General features: G+C 48.5%; 1 protein-coding gene across 1 annotated transcript in view; it reads left to right on the plus strand.

The window, feature by feature from the left end:
- Window positions 1-19,483, plus strand: part of TECTA (tectorin alpha) — a 232,242-nt gene that overhangs the window by 97,395 nt on the left and 115,364 nt on the right. Inside the window, 2 exon segments of the mRNA XM_060251812.1 lie at window positions 3,465-3,598; window positions 6,515-6,802. Coding sequence (XP_060107795.1) covers window positions 3,465-3,598; window positions 6,515-6,802 — 422 coding nt within the window.

The raw sequence follows: 19,483 nt of genomic DNA on the forward strand, positions 1-19,483 counted from the left end.
ATGAAGTGCCTGGGGGGGCAGGGCATCTCCTGGTTTAAAGGCCCTCCCCCCGCTTCAGGGTCATCAGAAAGCAGGGGGAGGGGAATGTCTGCTAGGCACTCCATTATACCTTAAGGAGACCAATTCCTATGGGGTATAATGGAGAGTTGATCCACGGATATCTGGAGCTCTGTTTTTTGAGGTCAAGGCACCAAATTTTCAGCACACACCCAGTGCCTCATGCTTGTCATACCCTTGCTCCTTGCTCCACCCCCATATAGGGCTGCCAATTTCCCACCAGGGGTGGAGGATCCCCTGCTTTGGTGAGCCCCAACCTGCTGGCAGGTTGGAGGCCACTGGGGGGAATCTTGTCACCCTGTGGTGTGTGCGGCACCCATAAGTGACATATTGCTCCGGAAACGTTGCACGGCGACCCTCTAGGAATTTTCAGGAAACTCTATGGTTTCGTGTAGGGATGCTCTAGCAATTGGGGGGGACTCTATGGTACCATAAAGTTTCCCCCCAAAATTGCTAGAGCATCCCCACATGAAATCATAGAGTTTCCTGCAAATTCCTAGAGGGTCCCCGCACAATGTGTCCAGAGCAATATGTCACTTCTGGGTGCTGCACACACCACAGTGTGACAGGATTCCTCCCAGTGGCCTCCAACCTGCCAGCAAGTTGGGGCCCACCAAAGCAGGGTATTCTCCACCCCACATGACGTGCCCAGCGTAATACGTCACTTCTGGCTGATGTCATCACACTGTTTGCGGTCCCCTGCCAGCAGCCGCAGCGGACTTGGCAACCCTACCCCCAAAGTCCCCAGATATTTCTTGAGTCAGACCTGGCAACCCTAATTCAACTTCCTCTGGCTTCCACCACTAGCACAGAAATCATAGTTATATGCATGAAGAGGGCGGGAGGACAAAAAGACTGAGGCAAAAGGGAGCCTGGAAGAGACACTCAAACAGGGCCTTGGGACAAGAGAGGTGGTTCGCTGTTGGCAAAAGGCTGGGTGAGGGAAGCAGGCCAGAAGTACTGTGGAGGCAGAGAGGGTGGAAGTTGGCAAAGTGAAGGGGCTGTGGGGGTGCCCATGAGAGCGCACAGTTGCCATGAAACAGAACTGTGAGGAACAATGGAGGGGGAGGAAGCTGGAAAGAGAGATGAGGGTTTAGAAAAAGGGTAGAAGATGAGGGAGAAACAAGAGGCTGGTGAAAACTATCTCAAAGGTCTTGTGGTGGTGGAAGTGGTGGGAAGGATCAGCAGTGAAACTTAATGGTTGAAGGTCTGTTCGCCCAGAATATCAGCAACAGAGATCAGTTTCCTTGTAGGAAATGGCTGCTTCACGGGGGTGAAATCTATGGCATCATACCCCACCGGGGTCCCTTCCCAAATCTCCCCTTCCCCAGATTCCATCCACCCCTCATCTCCAGGGCTTTTCTAATCAAAAATTGGCAACCCTACAAAAAGTTGAATAAGAGATGTTAATTTGTTAAAGCCTGAGCATCTAGATTCTAGCTGCCAACCATTACTTTGCTTCTGGATGATAGCCCTGGGTGCATCTCTTGCCTTTTATGTAGTTACAGATGATTAGCTACACCTACTCAAGAAGTAACTGAACCTAGATAGCCCAGGCCACCCTGATCTTGTGAGATCTTGGAAACTAAGCAGGGTCGGCCTGGTTAGTACTTGGATGGGAGACCATTGAGGAAGTCCAGGGTTGCTATGCAGAGGCAGGCAATGGCAAACCACCTCTGAACATCTCTTGCCTTGACTTGGATGGCCCAGGCCGTTAGATCTTGGAAACTAAGCATAAGAGAACATAAGAACATAAGAGAAACCATGTTGGATCTGGCCAATGGCCCATCCAGTCCAACATTCTGTGTCACACAGTGGCCAAAAAAACCCAGATACCATCAGTGGGGCCAAGACACTAGAAGCCCTCCCACTGTGCCCTCCCCAAGCACCAAGAATACAGAGCATCACTGCCCCAAACATAAGAACATAAGAGAAGCCATGTTGGATTAGGCCAATGGCCCATCCAGTCCAACACTCTGTGTCACACAGTGGCCAAAGAAACCAGGTGCCATCAGGAGGTCCATCAGTGGGGCCACGACACTAGAAGCCCTCCCATTGTGCCCCCTCCAAACACCAGGAATACAGAGCATCACTGCCCCAGACAGAGAGGTCCAATGATAAGCTGTGGCTAATAGCCACTGATGGACCTCTGCTCCATATGCTTATCCAGTCCTTTCTTGAAGCTGTCATCATGGGGCAACTGCATCCTTTGTGGGATGTTTATTGGTTTCTCAAAAGTATCTGGTTTCGCACTATGGAAAACGGAATGCTGGAATAGATGGGTGCCAAGGTCATAGATCAATGCCAATGCCAAAAATGCATAAGGACATAAGAGAAGCCATGTTGGATCAGGCCAGGAAGGGTTGGCCCTAGTTAGTACTTAAGAAAATAAGAACATAAGAGAAGCCATGTTGGATCAGGCCAATGGCCCATCCAGTCCAACACTCTGTGTCACATAAGAACATTAGAGAAGCCATGTTGGATCAGGCCAATGGCCCATCCAGTCCAACACTCTGTGTCACATAAGAACATTAGAGAAGCCATGTTGGATCAGGCCAATGGCCCATCCAGACCAACACTCTGTGTCACAGAAGAACATAAGAGAAGCCATGTTGGATCAGGCCAATGGCCCATCCAGTCCAACACTCTGTGTCACATAAGAACATTAGAGAAGCCATGTTGGATCAGGCCAATGGCCCATCCAGACCAACACTCTGTGTCACAGAAGAACATTAGAGAAGCCATGTTGGATCAGGCCAATGGCCCATCCAGTCCAACACTCTGTGTCACATAAGAACATTAGAGAAGCCATGTTGGATCAGGCCAGTGGGCCATCCAGTCCAACACTCTGTGTCACACAGTGGCCAATATATATATGTGTGTGTGTATATACATACATACAAACACACACACACACATATATATAGTGGCTAATAGCCACTGATGGACCTCTGCTCCATATTTTTATCTAACCCCCTCTTGAAGCTGGCTATGCTTGTAGCCGCCACCACCTCCTGTGGCAGTGAATTCCACATGTTAATCACCCTTTGGGTGAAGAAGGACTTCCTTTTATCCGTTTTAACCTGACTGCTCAGCAATTTCATCGAATGCCCACAAGTTCTTGTATTGTGAGAAAGGGAGAAAAGGACTTGGGTGGGAGACCCCCGCCCAAGGAAGTCCAAAGTTGCTACGCAGAGGAAGGCAACGGTAAGCCACTTCTGAACATCTTTGGCCTATGGGGTTGCCATATGTTGGTTCTGACTTAATGGTGCTTCCCTCCACCACCTCCCAAGAAGCAGACACATTTTAGGGGCGAGGATTTCCCCGAGATACGTTATCTACCTGATTCTGTGGCAGCGAGTGCACCCTTTAGGGCACCTTGTTAATACATTTTGTCCCCATTACAGCTCACGCCAGGGCCATTTTGTATCCCTACTGGCAGAACGACACCAAAACCCCCAAAGTGGACGACGGAAGTTCCCCAGAGATCAAACTCTCATTTCCCATCATCTTCTTTGGCCTCACCTATAGAACCGTGTTTGTAAGTATTGGATCCCACCGATCTGTTTCGCTAACGCAGGCGTCTTTTTCCGGAGCAAGAAGAAAACGCTGGCTAGCAGGATGGATCTTCAGGATTGGAGCCCCAAGTCTCCGTCCGCCGCTGGGTCGTATTATTCATTTCCCCACCATTAGCAGCTGCATTTTAAACACAGCTCTCCTCCGGCGCGTTCGGAAGATTTATCGGATCCTCGCTGACAAGTTCTTAGATTTCATGAACTGATAGGTTTCATGATTAAGAAAGTCAAAAGGTATATTTAATGGGCTAATGTTCATAGGGCTGGAATATAAAAGGCAATAAATTGCTTTTTTTGCAGGTGATTAAACACCGAAGCAACACTTGGGCCTTGACTGGCTGAACATTATTCCTGTTGCATGTCAGGAAACAAGAATAGGTAGGGAGCTGCAGGGAAATAAAGGATTACTTTGTTCCTACTTCAAGGGGTTTTTGGAGGGTAAAGATGCTGTCTGTTTTCTTGATCTTCTTCTGTTGAAACTTAAAAGGGAAGGATGACTCTCTTTCCAAGACTGGGTCAAGAGGACGCCAAGTACCTGGACAGAATACAGCCTGGCTGTTTAAAAGCTGCAGGCTTCAAAGTTGCACAGGTATCTTCCTTAGGCCAAAATGTAGTATGGGACCGATTTCCCCACTAGGCTTGTTCCAGCATCAGTGCTCTTTTCTACCTGATGCTTCCGTCCGATATCACACAAGCCACCGCGGAGCTGCAACTCACCCTGCCTCTTTCCTGCGGCAAGCAGAATCCAGCTTTCAGAGGATCTTGCTTGCCGCAGGAAACAGGCAGGGCAAGACACAGCCCCGCGGCAGCTTGGGCAAAATCAGACTGAAGCGTCGGGGCTCCACAGGAATGACAGCTCATTTCCAGCAGTGGTCATTTAATAAAAAAAGAAGTTCCGGAGCTCATTAGCACAACTCATTGGCATCACTCATTTGCATATGCCACATACCCCTGACATCACCGGAAGACATACTAAATTATATCAGCTCATCATCCACCTTAAAATGCTTCTTGGATTATAATTGTCATCGTAAAACCTGACTCCCATCATACCTTTAAAATTACTTTCTCTTATGCGGCCACAGTGGCCTGAGGAAGGTTTCCATCTGTCTGGTTTATATGATTTAGTTATTTTCCCATTTCCGCTCCTGTGACCTCCTGCCCAGAATGAAACCTGATCTCAAGACTGTGATTCCAGACGGATTGCCTGGGATTACAACTGATCTCCAGGTGACAGAGCTCAGTTTCCCTGGAGAACATGGACGCTTCGGAGGGTGGATGGGACGGCATTGTCCTCCACCGGAGTCCCTCTCCTCCCCGGGCTCCATCTCCAAATCTTCAGGAGTTTCCCAGCCTGGGACTGGCAATCCTAATGAATCAGACCCTTGATCCATCAAGATCATTATATGTCTACTCTGATGGGCAGCGGCTCTCTAGGATTTCAGGCAGAGGTCTTTCCCATCACCTAGTATCTGGTCATGCCTGACCCTGGATAGCCCAGGCAAGCCTGATTTTGTCAGATCTCAGAAACTAAGCAGGGTCAGCCCTAGTCAGGATTTGGATGCAAGACAACCAAAGTATACGAGGGTCATTACAAAGAGGCAAGCAGTGCCAAACCACCTCTGAGCATCTCTTGCCTTGAAAACTTCCAGGGTCACCATAAGTCAGCTGTGACTTGACAGCAAAAAAAAAAAAGTACCTCAGGGATGTCAAGCGTGCGGCCCAAGGGCTGGATCAGGCCCCCAGAGGGCTCCTATCAGGCCCGCAAGCAACGCAATGTAATCTGCTTCCATTTCTCTCTTCCGTCCTTCTGCATCACCGCTTGCTTTGTCAGGCTTGCTCAATCGCACAGGAGCTACAGAACAAGGCCTCTTTTTTCTCCCTTGGCTGACCAGCACATGAAGCAACTTATGTACAAAAGCTCGCAACGCCCAGCCGTTTCACGTTTTTCCCGGGTCTTAGGCTGAAAGCATAGATCATGAGATTTCTGTAATGAATGTCAATAAATCAAAAGTAGGTTTGGAACTTACACACACACACAAACAACATCATACTCAAGATTGCTACAGCACAGACATCATCTCGAGGTTTTGATGCAATAATTCAAAGAGGTGTGAGTTATCAGAAAGTGTTAAATAAACAAAATATTGTAAGAGCGCTGATCTTTTAAGCATGTTTTAAGTTTTAAAAATCTTTAATTGTGTTTGTCTGTGTCCTTTATAAAATTTATCTCTCTGCTACCTGGCATTACATGTTATGACACACACGGCCCAGCCCAACAAGGTCTCATTTATGTCAGATCCAGCCCTCATAACAACCCTACCTGGTCCTGTTAACTGGAGATGCCAGGGAATGAACATGGGATCGTCTCCATATCCAGCCAATGTTCTGCCACTGAGCCACAGCTCCTGCTAGTTCAATTAATTGATTAACATTGTTTTTTCCTCTATGGCTTATGGGTCATGCTCAAGACCGACTGACTAGTTACATGAGGAAGAAAGAAATTGCGCAGAATCTCTTGCGCATGACTCAGCGCTCGTGCGGAGTTTTCTTCCAGTCATTTCCACTTCTGATTGCATTAGCCTGCATGACCCAGAAGGATGTTTTACCATAGGAATGCAGTGGCTTGTAATTTTCAGGGGTTTAGGCCTCTGGGTTTCATTCCGTGGTGTTTTGAATCTTAATTCCATCCCAGCTGCAGGGTGAGACGAGGGGCACAGAGAAGCCTAGATATATAGACCTATTTACAACCCATAATTGCATAGCCTGGCTTCTCTCTCTGACTGCTCCAGCACAAGTATAATTTCAAGCTGACGTTTCCCCCCTTCTTTCTGCCAAAGATTCCGTTCACTTAAATCAAGCCTTTCTCTTCTCCTTTGTAGGTCAACAACAATGGAGTCATTTCCTTTAACGCACTGGTCAGCCAGTTCACGCCGGAGTCCTTTCCCCTGAACGACGGGCGGGCCTTCATTGCCCCCTTTTGGGCGGACATCCACAACGGGATCCGAGGGGAAGTCTACTACCGAGAGAGCTCAGATCCGGCTCTCCTCAAGAAAGTCTCCCGAGATGTCCGCAAGTATTTCAAGAACCTGGCGTCCTTCACAGCTGTGTCAGTTTTCATGGCCACGTGGGAAGAAGTCACCTTCTATGGAGGCAGCAGCACGACCCCGGTAAGAACAGATCGTGGTACCACCGTGGGGTACAAACACTACTGTTAGGGTTCCCAACTCTGGGGTTGGGAAATTCCTGGAGATTTGGGGGTGATGCTGGGAGAGGGGAGAGGAAGAAGCTAAGTAGGGTGTAATGCCCAGGGCTCTTTTTGTAACAGGAACTCCTTTGCATATTAGGCCACACACCCCTGATGTAGCCAATCCTCCAAGAGTTTACAGGGCTCTCAGTACAGGGCCTACTGTAAGCTCCAGGAGGATTGGCTACATCAGGGGTGTGTGGCCTAATATGCAACAGAGTTCCTGCTAAAAAAAAAAAAGAGAGAAGAAGACTGCGGATTTATACCCCGCCCTTCTCTCTGAATCAGATTCAGAGCGGCTTACAATCTCCTATATCTTCTCCCCCCACAATAGACATCCTGTGAGGTGGTTGGAGCTGAGAGGGCTCTCACAACAACTGCCCTTTCAAGGACAACTCCTGCAAGAGCTATGGATAACCCAAGGCCATTCCAGCAGGTGCAAGTGGAGGAGTGGGGAATCAAACCCGGTTCTCCCAGATAAGAGTCCACACACTTAACCACTGCACCAAACTGGCCTATCAAAAAGCCCTGATACTGCCTTAGAGTCCACGGGACATCGATCCCTCGTCCTTAGCCCCAATCCCTCATCTTGAAGAAACCAAGAGGTGAACATAGCCAGAAAATGCCTTCCCCAGTGAGGCTCTAGGAATTTCCTTCATGTCGTTATAGGGTAGCCACGTCTCCCCTGAGGTCCCCAGCAGGGGATTGGAGGTGGGTGGAGAATTGTCAGATCCAGGCTGAGAAACTCCTGGAGATTTGGGACAGAGCCCGAAGAGAGCAGGGGCCTCAGTGTGGTACAAGGCCATAGAACCCACCCTCCAAAGCATCTGTTTCCTCCAGGGGAACTGATCTCTGTAGTCTGGAGATGAGCTGGAATTCCTGGAGATCCCCAGGTCTCACCTGGAGGCTGGCATCCTTAGTAGGGGAAACTCCTAGAGTGTCACCCCATTCTCCCAAAACTCCACCCTCCCCGTGCACCTTCCTCAGAATGTCCTGCCATTTGTCAGGGCACTGCTGGCAATCCTATATGGGAATGGCAAGGTTTGTTCCTATTCCTATTCAATAGGAAGCCCGAAGTGACTGCTCCCTTTCAGCACGTTCGAAAACCTGTGTCTGGAGGCCTCAGATCTACACACTGGTCTCATGCTGATGACGTCATAATGTTGAGCAGCATGGGGTAGGGAGGTAGCAAGGAGGAACACTTGTGAGATAAATGGGTCAGCAGAGACCCAGGGATCTGAAGACCACCTGCCATGAGTGACATCATCACTGTGTGCCCAGTTCTGGTGGTCTCCAAGGGCTTGGTCCAGATAGGTTTCCTGAAGTAGTCTGGATCTGGAGTAGGCCGTGGTGTTTTCTCTCGAAATCTGAACGAAACCTCAACATTTTCCAGCAACTCCACCAATAATCTACCCTGTTTGATTTATTTTCTTCATTTATACCCCCTCTTCCCCCCCCCTCCATGGGATCCAAAGAGGCTCATCTCTTTCTCCTCTCCTGTATTTTATCTTCACAACAACTCTGTCAAATAGATTAGAGTGAGAATATGTTAATGGTCTGTAGCAGGGGTGGCCAAACTGTGGCTCGGGAGCCACATGTGGCTGTTTCATACGTATTGTGTGGTTCTCGGAGCCCCCACCACCTCGTTTGCTGGCTTGGAAAAAGCATTTCTCTCTTGAAATCACTTGTCCAAGTCAAGCCAGCCAGCAGCTTGGAGAATGCATTTAAAGTTGCTTTCTTTCAACCTCTCCCTCCCCCATCTATTTTCCTCCCTCCCTGTCTTGTGGCTCTCAAACATCTGGCATTTATTTTATGTGGCGCTTACATTAAGGAAGTTTGGCCACCCCTGATCTGTAGCGATGCTTCCTCTAAGCTGTCAAGTCTTGTGAGCAAAAATTCTGTCTTGTGTGCTACTGGCATTAAAGTTGCGAGCACGCCTTGAATTGAGCAGGAGCTCACAGGAGCACAGCTCCTAAACCTTTCTGAGGGTTCCCCCTTCTTCCTCCCCACCTACCTACCTTGTCCATTGAATAGTCGGTGCAGCTGCATAGCAATCCGTGGATGAGCTCCACCGCCTATTTTTCTACAAAATGACCCCTGGCTGTGAGCAAGTGATTTGGCTACTGCATAAATCAGTTTGTTCTGGGGTCATCCTTCCTGAGCTGAGACAAAAATGTGTGAGCCAGCGGCTAAAAAAACCGTGAGCTAGCTCACACTAACTCAGCTTACAGGGAACACTGGTCTGTAATCACTCAGCAAGTTTACATGGCAGAGAAGAGATTTGAACCTGGGTCTTCTAGATCCTAGGGTGATCGTCTAACCTAGGGGTGGCCAAACTGTGGCTCGGGAGCCATATGTGGCTCTTTCATACATATTGTGTGGCTCTTGAAGCCCTCACCGCCCCGTTGGCTGGTGGCTTGAAGAATGTGTTTAAAGTTAAAGTTGCTTTCTTTCCACTTCTCCCTCCCCCATCTTCCTTCCTTCCTTCCTTCCTTCCTTCCTTCCTTCCTTCCTTCCTTCCTTCCTTCCTTCCTTCCTTCCTTCCTTCCTTCCTTCCTTCCTTCCTTCCTTCCTTCCTTCCTTCCTTGCAGCTCTCAAACATCTAATGTTTATTCTATGTGGTTCTTACGTTAAGCAAGTTTAGCCACCCCTGGTCTAACCGCTATGCCACTGTGACTATCTAGCTGACTAGATGTACCTCACTATCTAGATGTTGCCATCTTTGCATCCATCTGTACCTCTTGGGGTTTGTCTGAGATCATCAAACTGAGTATAATATTCAGGTTTGCACTTCAGGTGAATCTATGACACTTACAGACCAATTGGTCTGCATTGGCTGCTCTGATTGGCAATGGCTTTCCAGCATTCTAGGCAGAAAAAGTCTTTCCCAAGGGTTGCAATCTGAGATTCTTCTACTGGAGATGCCAGGGATTGAACCTGAGACCTTCGGCATGCAAAGCAAAGGCTTTACCACCAAGCTGTGGACCCTCCACCCCCTCAACCCTGTGCCTTAAGGAAGCTTGAAATGCTGCTTTCTGTGCTCTCAAAGATCACCACCCTCCACGATGCTTCTAGAGTTCTGTTCTGCCCTATCAGATGCCTTGTGTGAACAAGGTCACTTATGCCTTGCTTCTCTGCTCCACGACTTATTTGCCACGGGCTTTTCCTTTCCTGCCGGCGGTCTTCAAACGCTTTCGCTTTCTCCTTTGCTGTATGTAAATTAGTACCGAGGCCTGGGAAACCAGATTCCTTTAGCTTGCCTCCATCTCATTTGCATTTTCGCTATTCACACCTCTGTTCTTAATAGCCGGAGAGGACGGGTCTTCTATTGAAGAGAGGTGTCATAAGAAGTGCATGCTTTATATGCGCTTTAAAAGGTGGGAGAGGAGATGTTATTGAGGGGGGGGGGAGTTACTGTATGAGATGTTATTTGACCCAGTAAGAAAATTCAGCCACTCAATTCCCCAAGTGATCCCTGGTGCATATTAAATGATGCCGAGAGAGATCTTCCCGATACCGTCTATAAATGAAGTCCCGCCCCCCCCTGAAAAAAAACATTCAGTGCCCCCTCTGCCACAATAAATTAATCTTTGGCCGTGGTCCATTCCTCCTCAAAAAACCTGCCTTGTAGGATGAGAAAAGAGAGGGGCCTGTTTTTGTTTTTTTTTGTTTTAAATTTGGCCCTAGTGGCTGATCTAATTTCCATTACTTTTTTTGGCTCTTAATTAGTAGCACAGATGGAGTTACTCCAGTGTGATGTTAATCAGAGTGGGCACAGAAGGTGGGCCGTTTCAGAAACGGGGAAGGGGGGAGGGGAGGTCAGACGGGTGCTTTCCAAAAATATGCATATCCCAACAGAATTCATAGAAGCATAGAAGGGAGGGGGGGAATCAAAGAGATCGCTTGCAGTGTTATCGCAGTGCCGATCGAGCACCAGTCAAAGAGGGGATTGATCAGAATTGGCCTTAAGGCTGACCTGTGTCAGAGGTGGCCAGTTTTCCGTATCACGAAGGGCCACTCTGTTCCACAGATGCTGGTCCAGGGACCGCAGCTATTTGACCCCCTCCTCTGAGATCAGATATTTGGCTCATTATAAAATTGGCATCTCAGACAGCAGCAAGCGCTATGCCGTCTGAGCGGGGCCAAGCCTTTTTCGCTGCCCTCCTCTGAATGAAAGGTTGCTTTCTCTTTTCCTCGCTTCAACTTGTGTCTTAGGAGCAACGGAGATCAGGGCCTAGTTAGTAGGGTTGACAATCCCCAGGTGGAATCTCCCAGTTTGGAGGCCCTCCCCCTGCTTCAGGTTCATCAGAAAGCAGGGGGAGGGGAGGGAAAGGTCTGCTGGGAACTCCATTTGCCCTATGGAGACCAATTCCCATAGGGTATAATGGAGAATTGATCCATAGGTATTTGGGGCTTGGAGGGTTGCCTTTTGAGATAGAGGCATCAAATTTGCAATATAGCATCCAGTGCCTCTCCTGAAAACATCTTCCAAGTTTTAAAAAGATTGGACCTGGAGGTCCAATTCTATGAGCCTCAAAAGAAGGTGCCCCTATCCTTCATTATTTCCAATGGAGGGAAGGCCTTTAAACGTGTGCAGCCCCTTTAAATGTGATGGCCAGAACTCCCTTTGGAGTTCAATTATGCTTGTCACAACCTTGCTCCTGGCTCCAAAATCCCCTTATATTTTTTGAATTGGTCCTGGCAACCCCAAACTCCAGGCCTGTAGATCTCCCAGAATTTCAAATGATGTCCAGGTTACAGAGATCAGTTCCCCTGGAGAAAACAGCTGCTTTGAAGGGTAGAGAAGGAAGCAGATGACAGAGAGTTGCTCAGGGGCCTGATAGGCACCCGTGTTTTAGAGCCTGGGAAGGGTGGGGTTTGGGGGAGGAAGAACTTCAGTGGGGTATAATGCCATAGAGGCCACCCTCCAAAGCAGCCATTTTCTCCTGTGGAACCGACCTCTGTCGTCTGAGGATCAATTTTAATAGTGGGCGGTCAGCCCCCCAAAAGGTTGGGGACCCCTGCACTGTGGCATCACATTAGAGTTGCCAAGTCCAATTAAAGAAATATCTGGGGACTTTGGGGGTGGAGCCAGGAGACTTTGGGGGTGGAGCCAGGAGCAAGGGTGCCACAAGCACAACTGAACTCCAAAGGGACTTCTGGCCATCCCATTTCAAGGGACCAGACACCTTTTCAATGCCTTCCCTCCATTGGAAATAGCTCACAAACACCTCCCCCTAAATTCACAGGATCTTCATTGCTGTCAGATGGCCATCTAACCTCTGTTTAAAAACCTCCAAGAAAGGAGAGCCCACCAACTCCCGAGGAAGCCTGTTCCATTGAGGAATCGCTCTAACGGTCAGGAAGTTCTTCCTAATGTTGAGCCGGAAACTCTTTTGATTTAATTTCAACCCATTGGTTCTGGTCCTACCTTCCGGGGCCACAGAAAACAATTCCACTCCATCCTCTATATGACAGCCCTTCAAGTACTTGAAGATGGTGATCCTATCCCCAGCTCCTTCAACCTATCCTCATAGGACTTGGTCTCCAGACCCCTCACCATCTTCGTCGCCCTCCTCTGGGCCCGTTCCAGCTTGTCTATATCATTTTTAAAATGTGGTGCCCAAAACTGAACACAATACTCCAGGTGAGGTCTTACCAGAGCAGACATGGGGGACTGAATATTCGTTCACACACACTTGAAATGGAGCCAACAGCTTTTACTAAATCGTCTGTGCTGTGACCCTACTCCCACTCCTTACCATCAACTCCCTCCTGTGTCTTCCAGTGCAATCCTTAAAAAAGTTTCCTCCAAACTGTAACTCTGTTTCGGACTGCATGGTCTTTAGAGATGTAAGACCATTTCCCCAATCTCATTGGCAGTCAATTTGAGATGTCTGGAGGAAGGAGACCAGGGCGCTGAAGAGCCATGGATCGCTTTGGGGGGGAAATTGCTTTTTAAGCAGAATGTCATTTGTTTTTGGCTGGCCATATCCTTCATGCAAAACAGCAAAGAGCACTGGAGATTTCCTTGCAGAACTGAAGGGCAGCTGGAGAAGGGACTTGGAGAAGGAAATCACCGGCTATCGCACGGAACTTGGAGCACTGCTGTTTCCTTTCGATAGAACTTGGGTTCCAATTCAGAACCAACGGGTTGAAATTAAATTAAAAGAGTTTCTGGCTCAACATTAGGAAGAACTTCCTGACAGTTAGAGCGATTCCTCAGTGGAACAGGCTTCCTCAGGAGGTGGTGGGCTCTCCTTCCTCAGAGGTTTTTAAACAGAGGCTAGATGGCCATCTGACAGCAATGAAGATCCTGTGAATTTAGGGGGAGGTGTTTGTGAGTTTCCTGCATTGTGCAGGGGGCTGGACTAGATGACCCCAGTGGTCCCTTTCAACTCTATGATTCTTGCCAATTCGGGTCAGGTGGGTAAGAATTTCAGGCAAGGCCCTTTGGAAGCAAATGGGGACAAAAAGCCCTGAGGCAGAAGAAAAGCAAATTATCCCAAGTTCTCAGCAGGAGTTTTCTAAGACCGTGATTCTTCAAACTGTGTGTCAGAAGCACCCAACGGAGGGTTGCATCTCTCTTGTAGTTGGGTACGGGGCAGCATGAGCTGTGGAAGGAGGCTGGGCGAGGATCTGGTGCTGATTTTGGGGATGGGCAAAAGTCTTGACCTTGTTAATCCAAGCAGACCTAATCTCATTAGATTTCGGAAGCTAAACAGGGTCAATCCTGGTCAGTATTTAATAGAATCATAGAGTTGGAAGGGACCCCTAGGGTCATCTAGTCCAACCCCTGCACAGTGCAGGAAATTCACCAACACCTTCCCCTAAGTTCACGGGACCAGAATTTCTGTCAGATGGCCATCTAGCCTCTGTTTAAAAACCTCCAAGGAAGAAGAGCCCACCACCTCCCGAGAAAGCCTGTTCCACTGAAGAACTGCTCTGTCAGGAAGTTCTTCCTAATGTTGAACCGGAAATGCTTCTGATTTAATTTCAACCCGTTAGTTCTGGTCCTACCTTCTGGGGCCACAGAAAACAATTCCACACCATCCTCTAGATGACAGCCCTTCAAGTACTTGAAGATGGTGACCATATCACCTCTCAGCCGCCTCCTCTCCAGGCTAAACACGCCCAGCTCCTTCAACCTTTCCTCAGAGGACTTGGTCTCCAGGTCCTCACCATCTTCATCACCCTCTTCTGGATCTGTTCCAGCTTGTCTATAGCCTTCTTAAAATGTGGTGCCCAAAACGGAACACAATACTCCAGGGGAGGTCTTACCAGAACAGAGTAAAGCAATACCATCCCTTCACATGATCTGTACTTCTGTTGATACAGCCCAAAATTGCATTTGCCTTTTTAGCCACCGCATCACACTGCTGACTCATGTTCAGCGTATGGTCTACTAAGACCCCTAGTTACGTATTTTATATTATTATCTGCTTCCTATATGTAACTCTGCCACACAATAAATAAATAGTATTTGAATGAGAGTCCACCAAGGAAATCCAGGGTTGCTTTGCAGAGGCAGGCAATGAGAGTCCACCTCTGTTCATTTCTGCCTTGACCTAGGTGGCCCAGGCTGGCCTGATCAGGTCAGATATCAGAAGCTAAGCAGGGTCAGCCCTGGGAGACCACCAAGGAAGAGTGGCTATGCCGGGACAAACACTGGCAGATCACCTATTAACATCTTAACATTGAGAGCCAGTTTGGTGTAGTGGCTAAGTGTGCAGACTCTTATCTGGGAGAACCGGGTTTGATTCCCCACTTCTCCACTTGCACCTGCTGGAATGGCCTTGGGTTAGCCATAGCTCTGGCAGAGGTTGTCCTTGAAAGGGCAGCTGCTGGGAGAGCCCTCTCCAGCCCCACCCACCCCCTCACCAGCCCCACCCACCTCACAGGGTGTCTGTTGTGGGGGAGGAAAGGAAAGGAGATTGTGAGCCGCTCTGAGACTCTACGAAGTGGAGGGCGGGATATAAATCCAATATCTTCATCTACCTCACAGGGTGTCTGTTGTGGGGGAGGAAGGGAAAGGAGATTGTAGGCTGCTCTGAGACTCTTTGGAGTGGAGGGCGGGATATAAATCCAATATCTTCATCTACCTCACAGGGTGTCTGTTGTGGGGGAGGAAGGTAAAGGAGATTGTCAGCCGCTCTAAGACTCTTCGGAGTGGAGGGCGGGATATAAATCCAATATCTTCATCTACCTCACAGGGTGTCTGTTGTGGGGGAGGAAGGGAAAGGAGATTGTGAGCCGCTCTGAGACTCTTCAGAGTGGAGGGCGGGATATAAATTCAATATCTTCTTCTTCATCATCATCTCCGTGTTGCATTAAGTCAGCTGTGACGCGATGCCATAAAGAAAGAAAGAAGGTGCAAAAGCCATGAAATACAGCCCACTGCTCAATAATACATTATAGTTATAAACACTGGACTTGAAAAGTGAAATATAAACCTGCTCAGTGTTAACTGAGATTTGAGATTCCCGTATTTTATGTTGGTGGGGGAGCAGAAGAAGAAGAGAGAGGAGAGCAGAGATTGGACTGACACCCTGCCCTTCACTCAGAGTCTCAGAGTGGTTTACAATCTCCTTTCTTTCCCCACAAAAGACAACTTGTGAGGTAGGTGGGGTTGAGAGAGCTCTGAGAGAACAGCGCTTGAGAGAACAGCTCTGAGAGAACAGGGACTGGCCTAAGCTCACCCAGCAGCTGCATGTGGAAACATGGGGAATCAAACTCAGTTCTCCCAGATTAGAGTCCTCCAAGAGAGTGCACCCTCAACTACACCAAACTGATGCAGTTACTTTGCAAGTGGATCCCAACCAGTTGGGTAACGTTGTGGGCAGGGTTGCCAACTCCAGGTGAGGAGATTCCTGGACATTTGGGGGTGGAGCCTGCGGTAGGTGGGGTTTGGGGAGGGGAGGGACCTCAGCAGGGTACGACTTCCATTTTCTTTAATTATATCTTGCTTTTCTCCCCAGTTGGGATTGAAAGCGGTTTAGAATGTTGTTCTCCCCTCCACTATTTTCCTACAATGATAACCTTGTGAGGTAGGCCAGGCTGAAAGTTTGCGGGGCAGGGACTGGGGGGGCAGGTCTGCCAGATCCAAGTTGGGAAACTTCTGGAGATTTAGAGATGGAGCCTGGGGAGGACAGGACCTCAGTGGGGTACAATGTCATAGAGCCCACTCTCCAGAGCATCCGTTTTCTCCAGGGGAACTGACCTTGGAAGTCTATAGATGAACTGTAATTCTGGGGATTCTCTAGATCCCACCTGGAGGCTGGCATCCCTTCTGCGACAGGCCCAAGGTCACTCAGCGAGCTTCTGCAGTAGAAGGATCATTCCATAGAGCCCACCCTCCAAATCAGCCCTTTTCCTCCAAAGCAACAGACCTCTGTAGTCTGAAGAACAGCGGGCAACTCTGTTTGTAAGCTGTACGGCACTCAGTAGCTGGTGAGAACCGTGGTGATGGATGTGCACTAGAAGCAGGTTGACTGACCCCATCTGAGCTCGGGTTGCCAGGTCCAACACGAGAAATATCTAGGAACTTTGGGGGTGGAGCCAGGAGACATTGGGGGTGGAGCCAGACGCAAGGTTGTGACCGGTGTTCCCTCTAAGCTGCAGAGTCTTGTGAGCAAAAATTCTACTTTGTGAGCTGCTGGCATTGAAGCTGTGAGCTGCTGCGTCAATTAGTGTGCTCCGGGGTCATCCTTCCTGAGCCAAGCCAAAAATGTGTGAGCTGGAGATTAAAAATCTGTGAGCTAGCTCATGCTAACTCAGCTTAGAGCAAACACTGGTTGTGACAAGCATAACTGAACTCCAACGGGAGTCCTGCCCATCACATTTAAAGGGACTGCAAGCCTTTTAAATGCCTTCCCTCCATTGGGAATAATGAAGAATAGGGGCACCTTCTTTTGGGCTCATAGAATTGGGCCCCTTGGTCTAATCATTTTGAAACTTGGAGGGTGTTTTGAGGGGAGGCACTGAATCCTGTGCTGAAAATTTGGTGCATTTACCTCAAAAAACAGTCCCCCCCCCCGCGCCCCAGATACCTGCAGATCAATACTCCATTATACCCTATAGAAATGGGTCTCCATAGGAAATAATGGAGCACCCAGCAAACCTTTCCCTCCTCTAAACCCTATCCCCAACTGGGGATTGGCAACCCTAGTTTGGGCCACACAGGCTGGTGGTGTTTATGTCTGCGTGTTGGGTTGCCAACCTCCAGATGGTAGCTGAAGATCTCCCACCATTACAACCAAACTCCAGGTGGCAGAGATCACTTCACTTAGAGAAAATGGCTCTTTTGGAAGTTGAACTCCGTGACATTATGCCCCAAACCCCACCCTCCTCATGCTACACCCCCAAAATCTCTAGGCATTTCCCAATCGGGAGATGGCAGCCCTCGTTTCACTGCCTTCTGAGAGCCAGTTTGGTGTAGTGGTTAAGTGCGTGGACTCTTTATCTGGGAGAACCAGGTTTGATTCCCCACTCCTCCACTTGCACCTGCTGGAATGGCCTTGGGTCAGCCATAGCTCTGGCAGAGGTTGTCCTTGAAAGGGCAGCTGCTGGGAGAGCCCTCTCCAGCCCCACCCACCTCACAGGGTGTCTGTTGTGGGGGAGGAAGGTAAAGGAGATTGTGAGCCTCTCTGAGACTCTTCGGAGTGGAGGGCGGGATATGAATCCAGCATCTTCATCTACCTCACAGGGTGTCTGTTGTGGGGGAGGAAGGTAAAGGAGATTGTAAGCCACTCTGATTCAGAGAGAAGGGCGGGGTATAAATTTGCAGTCTTCTTCTTTTCATTGCATTCACCTTGTTGAAAATTGGATGGGGAAGCCGTATTGACTGGCTTGGAAATAAGAGGCTAATCAAGAGCTGTAAAAACTAGTCCCCTAATTCTCTCTTCCCCCAGCAGTATGAACTAGCTTTAAAATGGCCTCATGAGTTAGGTCTTCCTGGTGTTCCTTTCAGATTTATTGGGCCAAATTGAACCTTGGTTGAATCATTCCATTAAAGTCAGGGGAATTGAAGAAGCCGGCCGGTGGGAAGGGAGGGAAGGAGCTGGTTTCTTGGACCTATTTTTACGGTGGTTGAAATAGTGGGTTCCATAAAACACATGCCATGGGGAGGCCGTAAAAAGAAAGTTAACGTGCCACCAAAATTGCTTTGAAATTGGGCCTTTTCCAGACAGTGGGCAGTATCCTGACCCCTGATGCAAATTGGAATCTCTCCACATTTTGTTCTCTGGAGCCGAGCTGTTTTAACGCTGCCGGAGCATGCCGGTGTGAGCAGCTGCCTTTTGATCTATCCTCCGCTAGACTATTTTAATATTTGGTGATTCATATTTTGAACTTCCCAGTTTCATGAGAAGACTGTAAAACTGCTTTAACGGGCATTGATTGGTTTGCCGGGCTGGGCCGGGCCGGTTGCATCCCAATAGGCTATTGCAAGTCCCCCGGGGGGGGGGGGGAGAAGAAATCTAGATGAATATGCTTGAAGTGGCCACATTTTAACCTTGCCGATTATGGATAGTCCAATCTTTTAGTCTATGATGGGGATAAATCAAATAGATTGTCAGAGAGCTCATTGGAACCACATTCCACCCATGAATATTAAACCACATTTGTTCAATATAATTGTGTTATTTAGCTGCAGTCAGTTAGCTTCCTTTAAAGGCGATGAATGGCAAATGGGCCCATGGGGATGCCGGTCTAGGTGCTTTGTGCTGGTTCCAGATAATGTCACTTTAACTCTCCCCCCCCCCGCATACCATTGATGCTTAGATTTTTTTTGTGTGGAGGGAAGTTTCAGCATCTTGGAGAAACGTTGACTGAGGGGTGACATGATAGAGGTTGACAAGATTATGCATGGGGTAGAGAAAGAGGTCCTTTTCTCCCTTTCTCACAATACGAGAACTCGTGGACACTCCATGAAATTGCTGGGCAGTTGAGTTAGAAGTACTTCTATAATAATATAATAATAATACTTTTTATTTGTATCCCGCCCTCCCCGCAAAGCAGGCTCAGGGCGGCTCACAACACGTAAATACAATGTACAATAAAACCTTATACAATAATTACAATTACAATTTATAAAATCATCCTTAAAATCATTAAAAATTACATTAAGATTAACATTATGGTGCTATAGTTAAGATCGTCCATAAAATCCAGCGACTAAAACATAAAACATATCCAGCAGGACTTTCTTGGCTCGGTATTAAGTGAAGGCTATTTTAAAGAGGTGGGTCTTGCAGGCCCTGCGGAACTGGTCTAAACATCGCAGGGCCCGTACCTCCTCCGGGAGTTGGTTCCACAGTAGGGGAGCCGCTATGGAGAAGGCCCGATCCCGGGTGGTCTTCAATCTGGCCTCCCTTGGCCCAGGGATATTCAGCTGGTTCTTTCCACCCAAAGGGTGATTAACACATGGAATTCACTGCCACAGGAGGTGGCGGCAGCTGCAAGCATAGCCAGCTTCAAGAGGGGATTGGATCAACATATGGAGCAGAGGTCCATCAGTGGCTCTTAGCCACAGCGTATTGTTGGAACTCTCTGTCTGGGGCAGTGATGCTCTGTATTCTTGGTGCTTGGGAGAGGCAACAGGGGA

The sequence above is a fragment of the Heteronotia binoei genome, chromosome 12, assembly GCF_032191835.1.
Source record: "Heteronotia binoei isolate CCM8104 ecotype False Entrance Well chromosome 12, APGP_CSIRO_Hbin_v1, whole genome shotgun sequence".
In the NCBI taxonomy this organism is placed as follows: domain Eukaryota; kingdom Metazoa; phylum Chordata; class Lepidosauria; order Squamata; family Gekkonidae; genus Heteronotia; species Heteronotia binoei.